The sequence below is a fragment of the Catharus ustulatus genome, chromosome 1, assembly GCF_009819885.2.
Source record: "Catharus ustulatus isolate bCatUst1 chromosome 1, bCatUst1.pri.v2, whole genome shotgun sequence".
NCBI classification, from domain to species: Eukaryota; Metazoa; Chordata; class Aves; order Passeriformes; family Turdidae; genus Catharus; species Catharus ustulatus.
Window position 1 is genome coordinate 155,475,168 of NC_046221.1, and position 23,657 is coordinate 155,498,824.

Below are 23,657 nucleotides of genomic sequence, written 5' to 3' on the forward strand. Positions count from 1 at the left end.
AAAAGAAACCTTCCTTCTTCAAAATGTTATTTTTGATGTAAGAGAGACAACCTTGCCTTCCCACCATTTTTATATGGAAATTACAGTCTAGTAGACAATTACGGAGGGAAAAATGTTTCTCTTCTCTCTCAGTCTCACCCTTCCATTGCTGGGCTGACCTGACCATTCCTGTTTCACTCCCTGTGCTGCTGTTTCCAGGTGTCTGCCAAATGTCTTAGCTGTGACAGAGACCTCCTGAGCTGTTCCCAAAGCTTTCTACTTCTCCAGGTTCTTGAAGCCAGACATCATGAAAGCCTAGAAAAATTACATTAATATCCTCACACAGAGCCCTGCAACCTTGGTGTCTTGTAAGCACCTGTCACCATCCAGAATTGGATAGCTAAGGAAAAACAGTGAGGGAGGCTGAAAAACAACCCTGCAAGGAAGAAGCAAATAGGGTCCAAACTGAAAACAACCTCTGAAAATATTTTAAATCCAGTTTGTTAAAGAACAATATCCAAACTCGTTGGGAAAGTGAGTCAGTGGTTGTTTAGTTGCACCTTGTTTATTTTTGCAGGGAGAAAAAACAGGATTTAAGCAGTATCTTTAATCTGGCATTAACTGAAACTGAAGACACCCTCAAACAGAAATAAGGGGCAGTTGCCTGTCCATGGAGTGATTATCCTTAGGCACAAACTGCCAAGAAGGCTGTGGTATCTGTTTCTCTGTGTTTCTGAGCCCAGCTTAAACGCTTCATGCAAGATCGGGCTTTAAGTCAAACACAAGCCATGGTTTAAGTGATAGGAAGCACTCGAGCTCAGCAGTCAGGAAATGGAAGAGCCCTGGCTATCCCGGAGGTCAAACCAGATGGTCTGACAGATACTTCTGGCTGGGAACTGTGTGCATCTGAGCCTGGAGAGTGCCTATTTTTAACAAATAAAATATTGCTGTGCAGCTGGCTCCTTTGGGAAAGTAGAATTCTCAGGACATTTCCTTGGTCTGACTGTTTGCATTAGATGTCTTTTGATCTCCTTTTTGGGTGGTGTTACTGTAATTGCTGTTTGCATTGCCTATAGCATGGTTCAGGGCACACAGACTGCTTTGGTTGCAGCCATCAGAGAAACCACATTCACTTGCAGGGAGTGCATGTGTTGAGGAGACAATGTGGCTCAAGAAAGATTTTCATTTTCAAGTCACTTTGGAAAAAAACAAGAGGTCGTGATGTGAGGAGAGGAAGCTGCATTTGGGTTTGCAGAGTGTGAGTGATAAAATCTAGTTCCAGTGAAGTTTCTAATCATTATATGTGTTCTGAATCATTTTTGAAAAGTTTTGCAGAAGTGAGCTTCCAAATTAAATGAGGAATCAAAAGACATTCAGCACTGCAGCTTATATGACAATTGTCTTTTCCAGATATGTTGTGAGACAGAAGTACAGAGTACAGTGATAGCACTGTGGTGGGTTGACTCTGGCTGGACACCAGCTGCCCACTAAACCTGCTCTGTCACTGCCCTCCTCAGCTGGCAGGGGAGAGAAAATAAGATTAAATTCTCATGGGTTAAGATAAGTACAGGGAGAGATCACCCACTGGTTACCATCACAGATGGAAATTAAACAAATTTATTTTAATTAGTTTAATTTATTACCAACTAAACAGAGCAGGATAATGAGAAGTGAAAAATGATTATGACCATCTGGGATTTTCCACTCCCACTTTTCCTCACAACCCTGCAATTATTTCATTTAGACACTCTCACTACCAAAATATGGCCACACAACCGAAATACAGGTCCATATATTCTTTTAATCATCTCATTAGACCAGCAGCAAGAGCTTGTGGAGGAAGAATTGGGATGGCCTGGATAGCACCAATGAAAGTCTGTTGGGCTGTGATGTCCCAAAATAAAAGTTTGCAAGAGGCACAGCCCCAGCTCAGCTGGTCACAGCCTGATAACAAAGTGAGAGTTCACCTTCACATAATACTGATTCATCAGCTTCTCACCATTGGGAGCTGCAACAGTGCCTGAATTTTTACTGTGTAATTGAACCTCTAATACTGAAAAGAGAAATTAAGAAATGCTGACAATGCTCCTGGTCCCTGAACTAAATAGCACCGAGGGCTTTGCCTCCCATTTTCAACACCATCACTTGCTGCAGTAGGTGCTATTGCTCAACACTGTAGAGTTCTTCCTATTACTGTGAATTTTGGAGTGTAACAATGCTGTTGTGGATTGTGTAACACAGCTGCAACTGCTTCTTCTTAGCACTTTCAAACACTTTCAACTGGGTCGATGTCAAAAATGTCAATGGAACTTCCTCTGTCTTCCTCTTCCCCTTTGTTGTGGGTCCCTCTGTAAGAACGGCTAAAACAAGAAGTGTGTGTGGGTTCAGTTCCCTGTAAATCCCTTCTAAATGATGTGATGACATCCAGTGATGTCCCCAGTGATGACAAGGTGGCTAATGACTACAGTATTATTATATATGTCATATTTTTAGAGGTTCGCTTTCAAAAAACCAATTCTGCTGGAACGTCTGAAGATTTCCCTTGTTAGTGTTAAAAGTGAATTTTTTAGCTCTTGTGTTCATAGGTACAGGAGAATTCCTGGAGAATTAAAAAACATTGGACTAACGAAAAGAACACAGTGTTTGTTATTCTTGAGCTGATCTCATGATTTTTGGTTTTCTGATTCATGATTCTGTCATGTTGATGGTAATATGGGTGTCATGTAATGGAAATAAACAGGCCCTCCACTATTTCTGCCTAAGTAGTCCTATTTTTAAAGTACACAAGTCCTCCATTACTGGTTTCTGGGACTAATCACACAAATAAATTTTAGATTTATAGGAAAAGAGGAATCTGCTAAGTGTAGCTCTGTTATTCTTTGTGTCCTGAGCCACACCTGTAATGTGGGTTCAGTGTTTAGCGGAGATTTCTGTTTAATGTGAAAACTGCAGGCATGAAAAAGAAAGAAAAATAGTTCTGGGCAATGCCAGCTTCTGTTCTCACTTATTTGTTCTTGAAGGAGGTTTTTTTGGTAATAATGAAGAAAGAGTAACCCTGAATTTTGATGTGAATTTGTAAAGCAGAGAACTGGTAGAGTATTGCTTGCATAACTTCTGCCCTAAGAGGAGCCATGTTTCTAAAGCCTGGAACATATTTTGGATGCAAAATTCCCTTCCTGGGAAGGAGACATACTGGTACTGTTTTCAAATACTCTTTGAATGATGCCTTGTGTTTCTCTATCCTCTGCTTCCAGTCCTAGTAAAAATTAAACATGATTAAAATTAGTAGATAGTACATGTCTTTCAAACCCCAAAGATGTGGTCTCTTTCACACCCTAGATGCGAGACTTGCTTCCTGAATATGGCTGTTACCAAAAAAAGCAAAGTAAGTGGCCATTGACATGTAAAATGGAAGAAAAAGTACGGAATAGAGAGCAAACAAACCTGTTGTGACCACTCACAGAAAGAAGAGAAAATATCCACAGCCAGATTGAGGCTCCACCGAGCTCTCCTTTTCTCAAAAATGTATTTGCAGAAGTTTGGGGGTTTTGTTTTACTCATCAAGCTTTGATTGTATCTACTGCCAGCCCATACACGTCCCATGCTCTGACATGAGATTTGCCTGCCCAGGCCTTTAGTTCTGCCCCTGCAGTAGAGAACTTGGGGGACACTTCTATCCAGAACCTTTTGCAGTCTTTGTTTTATTCAGCACATGAACTCAGGGCAATCTTTCAGGTTGTAGATATCAGAGACAGGGAAGCTTTGCACAGCTTTTAAAATCTCTGGGAGGAAATGTGTTCAAAATCAAGCACACACGAGGATGTTTTGCTTGGTCCCAATGAATTTTTGTAGTCCATATATCATCTGATTTTAGCACTCTTTCCCTACCAAACTTGGCCTTTTAATAGGGTAACTACAGTATTTCCACAGAAACTGACACTTTCAAGATTTGTGAATTTTGGAGTTTGGGTAACTGAAGCCCTTTAATTTTTTATGATTTTGTTTTAAATCAATGCCATTTGGAGGCAGTGGATACATGATAAAGCATGCTGAGCACGTTCAGATTGTGGAATAATATGTTTGCCAGATTAGTGGGTAAATACTCTGCAGTCCTGGATTTAATTTTTCTGCTATATTGAGGGGGCTCATAATTCCTTACTCCACAATGAAAAGGAAGCTCCTCTTCTGAGGGAAGCTGGCATGGTGTGTTATCCCTTTTCTAGTCTCACTCATCATAGCTGTGCTGAACATGCTCTTCCAAAGGCCAGGTTAAAATGCACGCTTCTCACTCTCTGTGCTGGGAACCCACCCACAGACGAGATACTCTCATCAAAGATATTTTTCTTTCTCTCTCATGACCAGCTGAGTCAGTGCAACTAGTCAGCAGCTGGCAGATATCGTGCCTTGCAAACACAAAATGGGCCAGTGCAAATCCCATGAGAGAACAAAGCCCATTGGTCACTTGACTTTCCATCTAAATTGAGTGCAGAAGTGAGGAGTAAGACCAAGTGTTTATTTCTGCTTCTTTAGTTCTTCCACCCTCTTAGAACCGTAAGATGGCTCTTACAGTGGCCCAGACTAAAAAAATTTGGTTGTTCCTTCGCTTATCTGTAGCCTTCTTCATCTCAGTAATTAAGTTAATAACAGAGTTTGTTTACCAGAGCTTGTTCCTTCTTTTCTTAAAAGAGAAGAGAAACCTTTCAGGAGGGTAGTAGCACTGAAATTCTCCAGTCAGTAAAACAAAAAACTCTCTACACCCAAACAATAACCTCTTTCACTATTTTAGGAAAACAATTTCTCCAGTTGTGAGCAATGGTATCCCATTAGTATCAATGACTCTGCTTGTTTGAAATATAAAAAATATCCTGGGCCCTGGTCAGGGCTTCACAGAGTTCTTTGGGCTCAGAGGTTTGAGACAACTTCAATTTAAAGATTTGCTGTTTGTTTTCTGTTTCTTTTTAAGTTGATTTTCAAGACTTGCAGTTATGCTTTGAGCAAATTCAGTGAGATGTTAATCAGTTCAATGGATTCAGGTCTTTCATATCATGCATCTAGGTTGTGGGGTTTTTAGAGGACAAAAGCTGATCTTAGAAGCTATTTTTAGTAAACTGAGGCAAATGTTTGGAAATTAGTCATTTGAACCATGTCATAGCTATTCCAATCTTTCTGGTCTAGGTCAGTTCTTATCAGATGTAAGCTAATTTATCTGCATTTTCAAGAAGTAGTTTTCATGTTTACTCAAAAATGTTGTGCCATCTTTTCTTGTTAAGAACATTTGTTTTGTTGGCACAGCTGTAAGAAGAATATGAAGAGTCTGGGGTAGAGACTGGACTGTAGCCTGTGCTCTGATTTTATCTTCACACTCTGGTTAATCTTCTGCAGTTTCCTTTAGTCTTTTTTTTCTTACTTCCTCAGTTCATAGCACTTCCAAACCCTCACTGCTCCTTGTGCTGCTTGTCTTTGGCTTCTAGCTGATTTACACTCAATGTGAATAGTTAGTGCTCATTTGTCCTTGTACCAGCATTGTCCCAAGGTAGAAATGGCTCTTCTTTATGGACATCACACCTGCTCTCAGTCCATGTTTACCAGAGCTATGACAAAACTCCATTTAGTCTCCTCTTGTGTGATGGGCTCTCCATTCCCTGATGTGCCTCACAGCACCTTTGTATCTCCTCCTGTCTCGATGTTTCTCTTTCCAGCAAAGTTTGCAGAAAGAGTTGTGATTTGATTAGAGACATAATATAGACACTTAGAGCTTTTCCAAAATAACTGTAGCAGAGCTGGAAACAGCCTAACTGACCCTTCACCCCTTTGCTTTGATCTTTAGAACTCACCTATTTTAATTTGAAAGCCAGGGGTTTATGTTCTGCAGGTGGACAGATTTTTCTTCTCATCTTTTTTACCTGCACCAGGGAACCAGGTGTTCTGATGACATGTGTTGACTGATATTGTGGATTTTTTTTCTAGGGAGGCTCAGTTTTTTCTCCAGCATCCATAATTACTACAAGGAGAGCACAGACCCAAGCAGCAGCCCTGGCTGAAGATGTGGGATGTCCTTCATCCGCCAGTGAGGAAATTGTAGCCTGCCTTCGCCAGTTGCCTGCTCGTGTCCTCAATGATGCTCAGACTAAGGTACATAGCAAAACATATGCCATTGGCAAGAAATCAAAAAGTTTCCATTCACATAAAGCTGTGAGAAAGCTTAAAAAATAATTTAGTCTGAATCCTTGTGAAAGAGGAACTGGACTATTTTTGGTGGAAGGAAGTTGTTGTCCATGACATCCAGCTCTGAGCTATGAATACTCACAGTTTCATTCTCCTTTAGACTAAATTCCTTTTACTCTGCTTTAATCATGTCTTCTAAAATTAATCTAATTATTGTTTTTTGTCTTCTTTCAGTTCCCTCTTGCCCGCCTCTGGGTGATGCTCTAGAGGAGAGTCAGATGTCTGTAGCCTTAATAACAGAACTTATGCACAAAACAAAGCAGGATGGGATGTCAGTGTTCTGTATTTGAAGTGGGAGTCTTGTGAAATCTGCAGTATAAATAATCCTAGAGCTGGATCCTTTACCCACAAATTAAAACACCCACCAGCAATAAGTTTTCCAATGAGGACCAGCATGGAGTCAATCCCTAGTTTAAAACATTTTTATGACTGTAAGACCATATTTCTCTTGGTCTCTTCAGTTTGTTTCACCTACTGAGACAATCTTTGTTTCCTGCCAGTGAGGAGTTTGCACTTATATTGCCTGGTCACTTGTTCACTTGAAGGGAATCAGATCAGTTGAATTTAGCACAAATAAAATAGAATTTAAAGGGTAGGCTGAATTAACTGCACAATTCTTGCTCTTTTATTTTGCCAACACAGCTGCTAGCTATTAGTGGCCCGTTCCAGTACTGGGGTCCAGTGATGGATGGAATTTACCTCCGGGAACCTTTGGCTAAAGCCCTGCAGCGCCCTCGGCTTCAGAAAGTAGATCTGCTCATTGGAAGTGCTCAACAAGATGGTCTCATCAGCAGAGCCAAGGCAATTAAGGTAGGAAGACACTCACTGTTAATGAACTGATGGTCTCACTGTGATTACAGTGATGACAGTAATCACATGCAGCCTGGAGAGATGCTTTTTGATATCTGCAAGTTGTGAATTATTCTCCATAGAAATATGCAAATGCATTGTCATTCTCTGGCCCACTTTGGTCAGGATGACTAATGGCATAATAATAGGTGTTGATTAACATTTCTGTGGGAGATATGAAAAAGTAAGAGACCAGAAGTGATTCAGCATTAATGTTCTACTGTCTTTAAAATCCTATTTATATTTCAATCTCCATAGTATCTCACAAAGAAGAAAGCAGGTTAATTATAAATTTCTTCACTGTGCAGCAGGATTAAGTCATAATTTTGAGGTTTTTTAAGCAATCTTGTCTTCTGTGGTCTCCTAGAAGTACATTTTCTTGTAAAGATGATTCTGAGTATGGATAGCTGTAACAGGGAGCTGTGCTGGCCTGATGTGTGGTCTAAGGTTTCTGGACAGAAACTGGTGAAAACAAAGAGAATTGCATCCATGCTGTACTGTCTGTTGCTATCTTGAAATAACTCTGTGGGTTTCACCTCTTAGAAGGCAGTGAAATGTCAGTCCCAGCTTCTCTTTTCTAGTACCCAATAGCACATAGGCAAATTTAATTCAGAATTAATAGCCCATCTGAATTAAATTCATATTACTTGTTTACTCTCTACCAGAACGTTCCTGCTCTTTTTTCATGTATTTTTCCTCTTCTGGAATCAATTTCAAGAGACAGTCATAGGAAAAAGGCACAGAAGACATAATGTGATGCTGGAGGCCTGCAGATAATGATCCAGACCCTGTGAGAGGGGAATAAACCTCAATGACCTCATTACAAGTCTTGTGATGAAGAGTAGGAAGTGAAATTCTTTCCTTTACCACTGTTTCTGCATATGACAGTTGTCTGCAAAATTGAGATGAAATTCCATGCTGTATTAAAAATTTTTTGACAAATCATGGTGTTGATGGAAGGCACAAGTGCTAAATCCCAGCACTGCCAGATTGAAATGAAAAAACACTTGCAACTCACAGCAGAAAAATGTTGTCTGTCCAAAAATAAAATCTGAAATATCTTTTTTTATTAAAATCTTTGCAGAAAATAAGATTGGAAGGGAACTCAGTAAGTTGGTGCAGCTCAACCATAAGAGAGGGTCATATCTACTGATGATTTCTTTAAGTGCACATTTTCCTCTATTTCTATTTTCCTGCGGTTTCAGGTTTTAGGACTTGAGGGAATAAGAATGCTTTGACCAGTCTGTATTCCTGTCTGGGTTGTTTTCTTAAAGACCTGCTGCAAGGTTGAAGATTCCTGATTTCTCCCTTGTAGACACTATTAATTGCTGGGAAACTGCAATGCTCCTTCCACCACTGAGCTACTTAAGAATTGAAGGTCCTCAGCAGCATTTCTGTGTGCTAGCCATGACCATGTATGCTTCCAGTCAGTCTGATGATGAAGTCCTGAATAAGCCACAGATGTATTTAGCTACAGTGACAAAAACTAGTGCAGACAGTGGTTGTTACCTGGAAGTCTGTGCCCCATTTCCTCTGTCATAAATGTCATAGAGATCTTTAATCTGTGCTAAATGTCCTTTCCCCACAATAGGCTGTGAAGAAGGATTTGAGACAATCCATGCCATATCCCAAAAATTATTAATTTTAAGGGTTCCTTGGAGGTAAATCTCACTTGCACCTCTCTAGGAATAGCCAAAGCTGGTTTTACTGGTACACTAAGGAGTGTGGAAAGGCTTAGCTGGTGGACAGAAGCACTGAACTGAACTTCGGGGAACCAAACCTAGTTTGCCTTTGACTACATCCCAAGTATTTAATCTGTTCTAAAAAATGGGAACCAAAACTCCCTGGGGTGCAAATCCACCTATGGCTGTGCTCCTGCTGTGCAGAGAGAAGATCCATGCATGTGTTTCAGTAAACAAACACAGCTAAAAGGGGCTCTGGGAGGCATATGGAATTGGCAAAGTCCAAGTTTCCATCTTTTTTAGGATGTCTGATTTCAGTGTAGTCAGTGTGACGAGTGAGGGGCAAAGACACTTAACCCCTCCTGACTTGCTCCACCAGTTCCTGGGAATAACTGTGCTGGGCAATTCAGTCAAGGACTTGCTCTATTAATCCTGATTTCTCTTAGTACTGATCCTGTAAATGGTAAGGAGACACTTTTAGCCCTTTGGGTGTAAGCAAGCTTGAGACATAATGCAAATCTTATCACCTTAGACTGAAGTTGCAGGCAAGTGTTATAAACTCTTTGCACTCTTCACATAGATGTGAGAGTGAAACCTCTAGACTACAACCAGACCAAAAGGTGGGGAATCCAGTTGTCACCATATTGTTCTGTAGGATCTCACTGGCCTTGGGTTGTGCTGGGTGTCTCTGTACTCCCAAGCAACATTGTGCTTGTGCCTATTAAAGTCTTTGCTATTAAAAATGAAACAGAAAGACAGAAGGCACCACTTACCTGCTAGCAAAACATTTATGTTCAATTTGCTTGCAATTAAAGGCAGAGAGTATGCCCATGAAATGTCCATTTTATGGCATTCACTGAAATGCTTATTCATGTGAACTGAGACATCCATCACTTCCTGGAGCTCTTCCTACTCATCCTCAGTGCAGCCATCACAAGGTTGAAACTAAGTGAGAAACAAAGCAGAGTTTGTTAAGGGAATGGCAAGTGGTACATAATACACTATTATGTGACATATGGAGTGGTTCAGCCTGAACCCTTTCACTGCAATTCCCATGGCAGACCTTCAGGGAATATTAGCTTTGAGCAGTCATAGATTAGGGCAGCTGAGCAGAAACCTCTAAAAATGTTGATTTCAATTCCCAACTGGTCAAAATTTTATCCCTGTCCTATATGTGATGCTCAGGTGGGAGGATCTAATGGCATCTATGGATTCACTCATGCTGCTCTGTGTCTGTGTTTATCTGTATATGCATGGAGGTCAGTATAGCCCAGTCTGTACCCTCCATATGATAAGTGCCTGCTATGTAATCTCCACATTGCAAGGATTTAGTTGTGGTTGTGCCTCATGTGTTTGCTTTCTTCTTCTTTCCCTCCTTAGTACAATCTAGTTGGATGCAGAACCCAATTCCAGGCCCTAGGGGAGTGAGTAGATAGAAATCTAGTTTATTTATCTCATGTAAGCAAATGGATCTGTGCAGAACAGAACTACCATCCTGCACTTTTTTGCAGTCAGTAATTTCTTTATGAAAAGAGGCATTCAGCAATATTCAACAGGTGGTAGATATGTGCATATTTATTGTAATGACCAGGGAGAAGTGTCTCCATAAATGCCATCAGTGAGGAGAATGGGCTGAACTCGTTACTTCATACTGGAACTAGTAAGAATTCTTGCAAGTCTTTACTCAATGGTGGCAGGTCTTTCACCATCTTCTGTGTCAGTGTTTGTCAAAAGCCATTTAAGGCCTAAGATCTGTATGTACACTGTTAGCATTATCACTGTTTCAGTTTGTCAGAAAAGTACATTTTGCCCCTTGTAGGATGTAAATATTTGGTCTACCTACTGCTACAATTTCTTTTTAAGTAAAACACTGGGCCAGTTTCACTCATATGATCCATAAGCTATCCTGCAGCAACAAGAACAGTAAGCAGTATTTAGCTCATTATTTAGGCAATGTTTACGGTATTTTTGAATCATCAGAAGAGTAGAAAAGTGTGCACCTGCTGCCTTTAATTATTTTTTTAAATACATTCTTAAAAAAACCCACTATAACTCTGAGGCCTATTCCTAATGCCTCTTTAAAGGTTAACAAAATGTAAATTATTTTACATGATGTGCAGCTGTTTCTATTAATCTGGTAGCAGCTGTTGTATTTACTGTGATTTGAAAATTGCTCCTTGGTCATATATTTTCTAATGGGAACATATGTTCAACATGGAAAATCAGTTGAATTGAATCAGTTTCTGAGAAGTTAAAATATTTTGTCTTTTAATGTTTAATGAATTTTATTTTGAACATATTGCTTTGGTTTTGGCTATCATGTTTAAGTCAGATGTTTAAATTATATTGTAGCCAAAGCAATGCTTGAGAAATTGTTTCAGGTTGTGCTATTTTAGTGCTGTTTGAGGGATGAAAATTCTTACCAACTTACAAATTCTAGTTCTGTTTGTCATCCATCTCTGCCTGTTTCATCTGAGTCAGCACATCTTGAGGGCCCCACAATTATAAATTATTTATGAGAAAACTCTGAAAATTGTAGAGTTTTGGGGCATTTTGAAGGCCACAGAAACCTGTACACAGGCACAGTGAATCACAGAATTATAGAACAGAATCATAGAATATGCTGAGTTGGAAGGGACCCTTCAAGACCATTGAGTCCAACTGGTGTCCCTGTACAGGACAGCTCTTGGGTTTAAATGAAGTGTTGAACCCAGCTCTGGGGTTTATATGAAAGACTGAACCCAATTTATGTTTAAATGAAGGATTGAACCCAACTCTTGGGTTTAAATGAAGAGTTGAACCCAGCTTGGGTTTAAATGAAGAGTTGAACCCGACTCTTGGGTTTAAATGAAGGGTTGAACCCAGCTTGAGTTTATATGAAGAGTTGAACCCAACCATTTGGTTTGAATTAAGGATTGAACCCAACCTTTGAGCTAAGAAGAGCTGAGCCCAACCTTTGGCTTTAAGTGAAGAGTTGAACCCAGCTCAGGTTTATATGAAAGAATCCCACCCTGTGCCTGAGAGAATTGTGCAAACACTTCTTGGGCTCTGCCAGGCTTGGTGCTGTGACCACTGCCCTGGGGAGCCTGTTCCAGAGCCCAAACACCCAACCTTTTCCTGACATTTAACCTGAACCTCCCCTGGCACAGCCTCAGGCCATATCCTCAGGTCCTGTCACCGTTCACGAGAGTGAAAAGATCAGTGCCTGCCTGTGCACTTCCCCTCACAAGGAAATTGTACCTGCAGTGAGGTCTCCTCTCAGTCTCCTCCAGGCTGAAGAAACCAAGTGACCTCAGCTGCTTTTCATATGCCTTCCCCTCCAGACCCTTCACCATCCTTGTGAGCCTTTTTTGAATGCTCTCTAGAAGCTTAATGTCTTTTTTTATGTTGTGGTGCTCAAAACTGCACAAAATTCTTGAGATGAGGCTGCCCCAGTGCAGAGCAGAGCAGAGCAGGACAATGCCCTTGCCTTGGCAATTTATTGTCATCACCAAACTTCCTTTGAGTTCTGTGCCCAGGTCATTAATGAAGGTGCTGAAAAGAGCTGGGCTGAGGATGGAGCCCTGTGGAACCCCACTAGAGACCGGCCACCAGCCTGATGTCACCCCATTCCATACAGCCCTTGGTGCCTGACCCAGCTCACCAATCATGTGTCACAGTTATTCAGGTGAAAGCTGGAAATTTTGTCCAGAAGGATTGTGTGAGAGACAGTATCAAAAGCTTTTCTGAAATCCAAGGAGATTACATCTACTGGCTTTCCCAGATCAGCTAGGTGGGTTACCTTGTCATAAAAGGAAACCAGGTTTGATATGCAGGATTTTCCCTTCATAATGCTGTGCTGAGACCAATGACTGCTGTCTTGCAGGTGTTTTTCATACCTCCCAGAATAATCTTCTCCATAATTTACCAGGCACTGAAGTGAAATTGTAGTTTTCTGGGTCCTCCTTGTCCTTCTTGGACAATGTTCACCAACTTCCAGTTAGCTGGGGCCTCTCCTAATTCCCAGGACTGCACATAAATCACTGAGAGAGGCTTTGGAATGACACGAGCCAGCTCACTGAGGATTCTCAGCTGAATCCCATCAGGTCCTGTAGATTTGCAGGGATCCAGCTGGAGCAGCAGATCCCACACAATATCAGAGTTGACTGGGAGTTGATCATTCTCACAGTCATGGTCTTCCAGTTTAGGGCACTGAGCCCCTCGTGGTCCATCATCAGTGTTGAAGACAGGCAAAGAATGTATTGAACATCTCTGCCTTGCCCATGTCCCTGTGGGAGAAGTGACCATCTTTATTCTGGAAAGGGTCAGTGTTATTTCTACATTGCCTTTCTTCATTATTCTATTTGAAAAACTTTTTATTGCCCCTCACATTTCTGGCAGCTTCACCTCCACTTGAGCTTTGGCCAAATGAATTCTCTCCCTACAGTGGCAAGCAGCATTTCTGTATTCTCATGTCACCTGACCTTGCTTTAACTGGACCTACACCTTCCTTTTTTGCCTTATTTCCAAGAAAAGATCCCTGTCCATCCTTCTGCCTCTTCTCCTTGACTTCTGGCATTAAATACCTAAGGCTGACCACACTGAGTCAGATCAAAGGGCTGTTCAGCACAAAATGCAGTTTTCAGCACTGGTTAAAAGAGGCTGTGTGTGAGAATAGGGGAAGCAAATCTGATACTTCTGGTAAAAGCTCCCCAAACCTCTACCACTTTACAGCTCAGGGACTTCCTATCCTGAGCTGATGTTTCTGTCTTTAATAACTACCAAATGATTTCGGTTTAATTTTTTTTAAAATTCAAAAATTCATTCATGAAACTTCATTTTCACCAAATTTTGGCATTTACAAAAACATTTGGCAGGGAGTTTGTCCCCTTAACCATCAGTTGGTGTGTGATGATCCATCTCCTTTTCTGTGGTTTTCAACCATAACCTTTATTTGATACTTGACCATGGATGAGACAGTGATGGATCAGTTCCTAGGTTGCATAATCAATACCCTAAGGTTTCTCTCTGGTTTAAGTATCCATGACAAGAGTAGAACAAGTTAACAAATCCCTTTTAAAAATCCAACAAAATGAAAGCACTGCATGAAAGTTGCTTGTGTGGGTTGATTTATGCACAAGAGATTGGGAATTGCTCTGCCATGGAAAAGTATCTTTTCTTACCCACAACTGCTAACCCCAATCTTCAAATGAGAGATTCTTAACTAAACAAAGCAATGCTTCTGCTTAGTAGGAACTCAAACTGATGTGTGCCGAAGCTGTGATGGAAAAGTTGCTTTTGAATTCAGTGAACTTGCAGCCAGATCTTCAGTGACCATTTCTATTTCCTGCAGAAGAATATGTGTGTCCTTGCTGGTTTAAGCTGAATGATTTTGCAGGCAAGAGTGCTGTGCAGTTTCATATGTGGCATTTGTGCACATGAAGTGACGTGTCAGGAGTGAGATCTCCATCTGTTTCAAAGTACAGCTGTATTACTAAAGCTGGCACCACATGACTCTTTCACATTGCATGGGCCAAAATCCAGCAAAAGAAGAATCTATTAGAAATACAAGGAAAATTGCCAAGATCTTCTTGGACCTTTGGATACTTGGTAGAGTTTTCCAATCCCTTTAAGTCACTTAATCAAAATGCACAGAGCATTAGAATACTAAGGACAAACCTCAGCCTCAGCACATGGGAACTTATTTTCCATCTTTCATTTCTGTGAATCTACTGAAAAGTTATTATTCCATCTGTACTTTCTGTATAGGGCTGTGGAAAGACCTTCTAGCAGCATGATGAAAACCAGCTGTGTATCATCAAAATAATATATTAAGTAAAGCATCTACAGTAACTAAACTGGGCAGACATTGGCCTAGTTTGCATCAGACTGACTGCCCAAAATAATAGAGGTGCTTTGTTAGATCTTTTTCTCTGGAGTTCTTATCCAAATTTCGACCAATATGCACCTGTATAGTGCCCTCTTTAAAAAGAACTTGATGCGCAGGAAAGTTAAGGGTAGGTTTTTTTGGTTTTTTTTCATGAAGTTGTTTTGTTTCTGAAATGGAATTTTATTTTTTTTTTTTTAAGTGAAAAGTTTCAGTTCACAATATTAAAAACTTCCTCAAAAAAAGATGTGTTGAAAAATTCCAGCAGATTTAGTTTTGGTAAAAATATGTTTGGATACACAGTTTGGCAAAGAAGGTGGTCCCATGGGAGTTTTGCTCTGGAGAACATGCCTTTATGTTAGGAAAGGTTTCAGATCACAGATCTCAGGAAAAGGCATTTCCTTGTTGGTTCCTCTGAAAAGGCCTAAGAGTTATGAAATTTGAAGATCATGGCTGTTCCCTGCATTCAGATTTGGAGGAATGGAATTTCTCTTCCAGGTTTAAGGCAGATATTATTCCAGAAAGGACCTAAATACAGAACTTGGAGCAGCCATGCTCCTTTGTACCTGCTCCAGAAGAGCAGAGTGACACAGCCATTCAATGGCCTACACAGCATGCTTGCTTTCTGGAACTTTGAAAGGGAAAGAACTCCCTCTCTCCCCTCTAGTTTTCCTCCATGGAGATCATCAGAAAGACAGCACTGGACACATGCAGTGGAGGACTGTCCCTGGGAGCCCCTTCTGGGAGAGCCAGCAGGGTTTCTGTACTAGTAGAGATCCATTGGCACAGCTTGGTCCCTATGATTTGGACCTACTAGATTGGGGTTTCTGCACTGTAGTGTGTCCAGAGGAAGCCAGTATTTCTTGTTGGTGACAGTTTTGGGAAAGCAAAAGTTGGGCTGTCCCCTACTCAATCCCCTAGGAATAAGACATCACAGCAGAGAGGACTTGTTCCAGCAGAGGGAGATCTGAGCCTACATTGTTCCACTAAAAATTTATCTTTAGGTTTTGTTTCTGAATTCCATGCATGCACTTTTTTTCTCAGAAATTTGAAGAAAGCCAAGGGAGAGCCAACAGCAAAACAGCCTTTTATCAGGCTCTGCAAAATTCTCTAGGAGGAGAAGAATCCAACTCGCTCATTGAAGATGCAGCTACATGGTATTACTCCCTGGAACACTCAACTGATGATTATTCCTCCTTTTCCAGGGCATTGGAAAATGCCACCCGGTAAGAAAGTCATCCTAGTACATGTGTGGGATTGGAGTTGAGCAAGGTGTGTTTTGCTTATGTAAATTATGCATTTCTATTCTGAAAAACTTGAGAAATTCTTAGGCAAATGAACAGAAAATGGGGAATATGGTTTCATTTTCTGTGAGGCTTCCAGGGTCATTGGTAAACAGAAATTGAACTGATTTTTATACCTTGTGAAAAGTTTGACATGTCTTTCTAGAGCTTGATATTGAGTTCAGACTACTAATGCTTCTTTTTGCATTTTCATGTCATAGATGTCTGGTTACTTGCACACTGTGCAGCAACAGTTCCTTGAGTTGTCACCTCTGTGACAGTAGAATTAACAGTCTGCCTTTCATTCCCAGTCCCCTAATTATACAGTCAGATACTTTTGTCTGGTGGTCAAATTTGAAAACTTTGATTTCAGCAATTACATGATTTTTTTTAATTATGAAACCTTCAAAATACATTTATTCACAATGTCAGGCATGACTTGAAGCCACTTCCCCTTGCTTGTTACTTCGGAGAAGAAACTAATCCTCACCTCACTACAACCTCCCTTCAGGCAGTTGTAAAGAGCAATAAACTTCCCCCTGAGCCTTTTTTTCTGCAGGCTGAACACCCCAGCTCCTTCAGCTGCTCCTCATCTGACTTGTGCTCCAGACCCTTCCCCACTCCATTGCCCTGCTCTGGACAGGCTCCAGCACCTCATGCATGTCAGCAGAGGAATGAGCAACTTGCCTGCACTAAATGCACTCCCATCCTTTGCATTGAAACATTGCGGGGACCTTTGGGAGGTGGAAGTTGAAAACTTCCTGTTTTCTGCCTCTGAGCAAATTCAGGGACCAAATGGTTAAGTGGAACAGATTTTCCAGAAATGAATCAAAAAACTATTTCCCTATTCCTGTCTCTATTTATGACAAGATTCATTGTGAAAACTCTTTACTTTTCTAATGTGATTGGCTTATAAACTGGTGACTTGAATCCTAATGGACCTGTCCAAGATGTTCCACCTGTGTTCTGAATTGAGACATCCATAGTACAGGCTCCTGGTATCTGCACTCTCAGTGTTTTCTGTCCCACTGTGAGACTCTCCACAACACCTCAGAGACAGGATTTTCCTTTTATTCCTCTATCAGAGCTGCAGAACATTGCTCTGGGAGAGCCTTAGGGAGCAGGAGATGAACAGGAGCCAAGATTCTCTGGGAAACATCTGATTCCAAAAGTGGACAGTAGTTTCTGGGTGGTCCAGGTGTGCTGGTGCACTGAGGTCATAAGGAAACAAGCCAGAGGGCTGTGGGCTGAGCTTTGTGCCATTTATCAACTCACACATTTGCCACATTTGTTCTCCTTTGCAGCCTGTCCCAGGGATGGGCTCCCATCACCATGACATCTGGGGCCATTGCCTCAGTGCATGTAGAGCACTGTGGTCCATGGGCATCAAAGGCAGAACCTGTCTCAGTCTCCTTCCATCACCACTGTTACCCCTGGGGGGTAATTCTTTAGATCAGTGAGGTTTTAAGCCATAATAAACCACTGCAGGACTTACATTTTAGCCATTCTTCCCATCCAGAAATCCTCAGTAAGAGCTGTTGTAACACAGGGCTGTCACATTTGATCACTGGCATTCAGCCCAGGGCTCAGTGTGGTGCAAACACTGACTTTTGCAAAGCTGCAAGGGCTGGCACACCACACATCTCCAGCAGGAATGGGATACACCAACAGCTCCGCAGGCTCAGCAGCCTCCTGGGTGCAGGGATTACCTGCTCCTGTACAATATGAGGCAAATACCTTGGCTAAGGCTAAATTCCTGGCCAAGCAAAAGGATGAGTAGTGAGGATAGGGCAGCTGATGATAATACTTTGCTTCACACACTTTGGAAATTACTCCAGCTACAGCAGAGATGAGGTGAAACAGTAGGTACAGAATGGGAGTCACCTACATCAGCATCACATACATGGGGGAGAAAACAGGAGATTGGTCCTGGTTTTTTGGATGTTTGGTTGGTTGGTTTGGTTTTTTCTCCTAAGTTTTGTTTCTTTTTGACAAAAAGTTTACTACCAGCATAGATGTGTAAGCCAAGAGAAGTTTTATGTCAGGAATTAACTGCTAAAGTTTTAACAGGATTACAAAGTGTGATAAAGAGACATAAGTGGTTGTTTAAATTACATACATTGTGCATATTTTGTGGTTTTAAAATAATTCTACTTTTAAATTTGTTTTAGCTGCAATTTTCTGGTATTTTTACCCAAGTGTAAAATTAGTTTAATTTTTTTCTTTCCTTTTTTTTAAAAAAAAAAAACCAAAAAACAACTCTGACATTCCATGCCTGTAAGAGATGGCCATTTCACTTTTTTGCAGTTACTATTAGATATTTAGATATTTTAGTTTTTTTCTACTTCCTCAGAATAACTGACTTCCCCACCCCCCCCCGAGGTACCAACTGAAAATCCATTTTAAATGGTGAAATGTATCTCAAAGTATTTCTTGAGAGCTATTGCTCTCCCCAGACTGCCTAGTTTTGAAAGACCATCTGCTCCTCTAAAGCCCCATGCTGGTAGGCATGTGAAGAGCAGTAATTTTTGTTTCATTTGGGTGTTGTCAACCATAACTGTCAAAGATCCCTGTGGTCAGTCAGCCCAAAGCTTGTGGTCTCACAGATGAGCTTAAATAAACTCTGCTGAGCCAAGATAGCCACCCAAACAGTGCCTTTCATAACCATACCAGTTAAAAATAGCAACATGTTTTTATGCTTCTCTGGCACTGTTCGTTCTTTCACCAGTTTTATATATTTTTTAACCTACCAAGTCTGAAGGAGAAGCTGCTGTTTCAGATTCACTAAACTGAGAATTGAAACCTCCCACTTCCTCAGCAGATATGTTTGTGTGCACTCATCTAGGTAAAGGTATAGAAACGCCCAAAGCATGTGCTGAGTCCTCAGGCACAGGAGGAATGGGGAATGGTGGCACACGTGTAAATAGCATTGCCTTGAGGAATCACAGTGAGATATGAGATTGCAGTAAGGTCTCCTCTCCTCCACCTGCCCCTCTTGAACCACTTGTGCTTCTTCCAGCTACTGCTCACCCCACCTTCCAGCCCCTCTTCTTGGGGCAAAGGAAGGTGGCAAGGTTTGGATACATTTGCTTCACCAGACCTGGTGTTAAATTGACTTCCTCATTGCATACTTATTGGTTAATCTTTCTTTCCCATACATATTGCACCAGCAATTCCATATTGATGAGCCCTGCAGGTTATCTTCAAAAGTGGTCTCTTACCTCTTCTAGTTCTGGAAACTTTACCCAGGAAATCACACAGATACAAATTCAGAAATTATATTATTGATCCTTAACCCAGGAAATATACAAGACCTATTAGTAGATGTCATCATAACTTAGTGGTGCCAGAAAGAACTTTAAAATATTATAATCATGAGCCCTTAAGTGAGATTGTTTGTTGGTTTGTTTTTTTTTTTGCCAGGATATTTCTTATGTGTCAGATCTGGTTTGCTATCATTGTTCAGCACTCCATAAAACAGCCCTTCTAGTGAATTCTAAGTAGTTCTAGTTTTGTAGAGGGTGAATGTGGTTTCCTTCCATTGATTTGAAGACAGATATGATCTGGTTTGGAAAATTAAAGAAAACTATCAAGATAGTTGCTATCAAGTCTGTTGCTTGTGGGGGTTCTTCCCTTTTTTCCTTTACACAACTGTGTCTGTTCTCTGCTCCTCCTGTTTTATCAGTGACCAGTTTATCACCTGTCCCATCATAAACATGGCAAGTCACTGGGCTGCCTCTCAAGGAAATGTCTTCATGTACCATGTACCTGAGAGCTCCTCACAGAGCAGGTAAGGAGATGGATTTCATTATGTTACTTGGATTTAGAGTTTGTAAAACCAGGGCTGACTGCTTGGCCATGCTGTGGAATAAATGAATAGATGTAGGTGCATTAAATAAACAGTTCAGATGAGCAAAGGAGGAATTGGTCTCTAATGAGTTCTTTAACTATACAGGAATCCTTTTTCTGAACTGAAGCACTTACCATTAGATGCTTAAATTGAGTTTCCCCTTTCCAACTTACCTACCTTGACCAAAGTTAGCCCTTCATATTCCTACTCTGCATCTGATAAACCTCTCACAAAGAGTCAGAATGTGGCCCAAGCCATCAGGAGTCCACAGCTCTCACGATAAATGTGGTATCATTTTCTAGTTACTCAACATTAATTCAGCGCTGCCTTTTTTGAGGTCAGTGCAGCTGTACCCCTGTTGTACTGACTTGCCTTCAGTGTGGATGAGCTCAGGGATTTATTCCTTCCTGCTCCAGCAATGACTGGTGTTCTGCTGACACACTGTCTCATGGGAAGAAAAATATTGTTGCACACCAGCATTGGTGGACTCAGGCTCTGTGTCATCCTTCATTTTAGAAGCTTACTTGAATGATTGTCAGCAGGACAGGCTGTATTATATTTTGGGCAGAAAGGCCTAAGTGGCTATGGGAGATGCAGTATCTTACCACAATCAGAGGCGTTTAAGATGACCTTTCCTGGCTTTATTTTAGACCTAGCCTTTCACAGAAGTCAGGAAGAGGTGCTGATGTTTGCAGGCAGTGGTCAGCACCTTGGGCTGCCCTGTGACTCACCAGAGTGGCTACTGCTCTCAAAGGCTTAGTGACCATAAACTGCAGTGACCGTCACCCCCTCTGTTCCCTGAATGCACACACCAGGGCAGGAAAGCACACAGGGATGCTTATCCTCATACTCTTTCCTTATGAGGAAGCCCTGCTTGTTCCCCACCCCCTGGACTGCCCCTACCTCCCTCCAGGAAGGCTTTTTCAGACCTTTTCCTTGTTCTCAGGCTTCCTCCAAAAGGGCTCAGGGGAGGGATGGTGGGCTCCTACTGGCACCATTTGATCCTGTGAAGCTCCCTGCAAACTGCATGGGTTTTTTCCCTTCCTGATAGCATAGTGAAAAAGCATTTGAAAGAAGCCAGCCCAGATCTAGGTTACAGATGAAGGCCATTATGCTGTGGAAACACAGGCTTGCTTTCTTTCTAACTGAGAAGTTAATCCTCAGGGAGCTGTTATTTCTCTGGCAGCTCCAGCGGGAATGTTCGCAGTGTTCCATTTGGCTACTGATAGGCCCAGATAAGTGATTTTTACAGGGCTCCAAACAGGGCTCAGCTATGGTATGCCAAAAATCCAGCTGCACAAAAAGAAAAGCCGTGCTCTCAAATGAGCTAGCAAGTTTTCTCTTGCTTTGGAGAATGATAGTGGCCCAGCCATCTATGATGAGATCTTATTTGTAGGTAGATTAAATAGTACTTATACAGCTTAGACTCACTGGCTTTGAGGCAGTGATTTTGAATTGATAAGAGTTTTCTCTCCTATCAAGCCCTATTTAAGATTTTTCTTGTGCTCATGTTATTTAGCTCTCCTCACACTCTTCCATGCAGCAATAGTTTACATAGCATGTAGCTACACACTTTAATCATATTTATGTTGACACTGGTGTTCTAGGCTAATTCCTTTAACTTTAGTGCAAAAGTTATTGGTTTGCTTTTCCATAATCCTCTTTAAAAGAACAAACAAAGCCAGAAAGCTGTCTGAAACTTGCAGGAACGTGAGGCAGAGGCTCAATTGCCTTAAGTTAAGCCACTTGCAGGGAGAAATGGCCCAACTTGGTATGCTGCATGGCGTTCTTACTCCTTTCATCTTTATTTATCCTTAAGTGCCATTGAAATAATGCTCTTTAAGTTGAAAAGCAAGCACTTTAACAGAAGTTGCAGCATCCAGCTTCTCTGTGTATGAGAGCATCTCATTTGCACTACTATGTGTCTATTTGTGAAGTGAAACCCTATTTTTCCCAAGGGAGCCCACACTGGGTCCTCTGCTGAATATAGCGCAAGTATTTTCTGTAAATATTGTCATTCATTTCTTCATTCATTCATGCCTAAATGCATCTTCCTTTATTTTTCATCCCATCCCCCTTTTGCCACGTCACCCTCCCCCATGCAGTGTGGGTGCACTGCAGCCCCACTCATGCAGTGCTGTGATGCTGTTGAGGGAAAGAGCTTCAGATGGGAGAGTGGTTTTGACTACTAAAAATGGTAAACTATCAAGAATCTGGAACAAGAAAAACGGTTCTTAAGAATATTATCAGCTATTTATCCAGACTCAAACCAATAAATCCGTAAAACCAATTATATCCATGAAACAGCCTTCAAGTAGCATATATAAGCTAATCTTGGGGAAAGATCTGGCAACTGTGTCCCCAACTTCCAAGAGACTTGTGTAACGACTGGTACTGAGTCTTGAGAGTTCTCAAGTTCTTCTTTGAAAACTGTGACTCCTAGGAGAGGGAGCAGAGGCATGTACTCTCCCAAAAAACCTACAGCCTAGGCTGGAAGGCAGGACTTGTGGATGTGAACTTGCTCAGCATAAGTGAGAACTGAATCCTGCAAACATTCTATTAAAGACCTGAATAGGAGAGCCCTGATACAGCCATTTGTTTGTGTTAATGAATGCAATAGCCAAAGTGTGATTTGCACACAGGAGTCATGTACAGGGTATTCTGTGAGTGCGCACACTAAATCTGATCCCCCTCGTACTTTGTAGCTGGAGGAAAATCTCACAAGACATTCCTCATCACTTGTAGGCTTTTGATAGAATAATGATTTCTCAACCAGTTTGCTGAGATATAAACTTTCCCTTGTAAAAATGGAAATTTTTATAGTATTATGTCCATAATATGAATAACATAAAAGATAAAATAATGAGGGTTTTTTACTTTGATGTTTAAACTGTTCCTAAGAAGTCAGTTTACACATGAGATGGACCTTCTCTCTTTGTGTTTGCAATCTGTATCATAAAGATGATAATAATATAATTATATTTAATCTATAATAATTGCTAATGGCTATCTCACAGGAGAATTGGAAAAAGTACATTAAAATAATATTCAGATAACTACAACAGTGGAATACTTTTTACTCTTGGACAAAATATTCTTTCTGGAGAAACGGCCATTCACTAATTAGATCAGGCACTGTAGAGCAGCACATTCTTCAATTTCTACTTTGTCACCTATCTCTACTTTATGTGTCTTCCAAAATGCATAACAGAAAAGAGAGTTAAAATGCAGGGATGAAAAAGTACTTGTTTCACTTAATAACTAACAGCAACATAAACAAGAGGGAGGAGAAGTCAGCTAGTAAAGACAGACTCAACCACAATGATGCAAAGTAGACAAAAAATATTAAACAGGGAGGAATTCTTGCCAGTAAAAGTCAATTAGCCAAAGTCTGTCTCTCAGCTGGATGTTTCTAAAATGCATACACATACACACACACATTCAAGCATGTGTAGATACAAGGGTAGGGTTAAAAAGCCTGCCCTAAGTTGATGCCTATGACATATGTGGAAAATCACATAAAACCATGAACTGACAGTTTTTGTATAGATGAATGGATCTTGCAGAGAGCAGAATAATGTCTCCTTCCACGTGGTAGCATTCTCCTGAGCTTGGCATGGCAGCATGTCTGCTTTAGTCTTCAGTTCCCATTTGAATGAGGAGCCAACTCCCACATTAATAATCTGTGGTAAAAACATATACATGACCCAGCTGCCATTTTCTCACTCCCTCTTTGAGAACACTTAGGCCTTGGAGTAAACATTTATTCTAAACAATGCAGGAGGAATGTGGCTGCTCAGCACTGCCTAGGATAGTGGGGAGGACTGGAGGGTAGCTTTAGGTAGGGTAAGGAAATGTGTGATAGAAGATTGTTTTACAAGGATAATATTAATAAATGTGCAAAGATTTGCCTTGTTAACCCT

General features: G+C 41.0%; 1 protein-coding gene across 1 annotated transcript in view; it reads left to right on the forward strand.

The window, feature by feature from the left end:
• The window catches only part of TG (thyroglobulin), a 146,596-nt gene that overhangs the window by 110,208 nt on the left and 12,731 nt on the right, over positions 1–23,657 (forward strand). The window contains exons 42-45 of the mRNA XM_033063694.1: positions 5,947–6,111; positions 6,847–7,014; positions 15,646–15,827; positions 19,570–19,674. Coding sequence (XP_032919585.1) covers positions 5,947–6,111; positions 6,847–7,014; positions 15,646–15,827; positions 19,570–19,674 — 620 coding nt within the window. The remainder of the gene's footprint in view (positions 1–5,946; positions 6,112–6,846; positions 7,015–15,645; positions 15,828–19,569; positions 19,675–23,657) is intronic.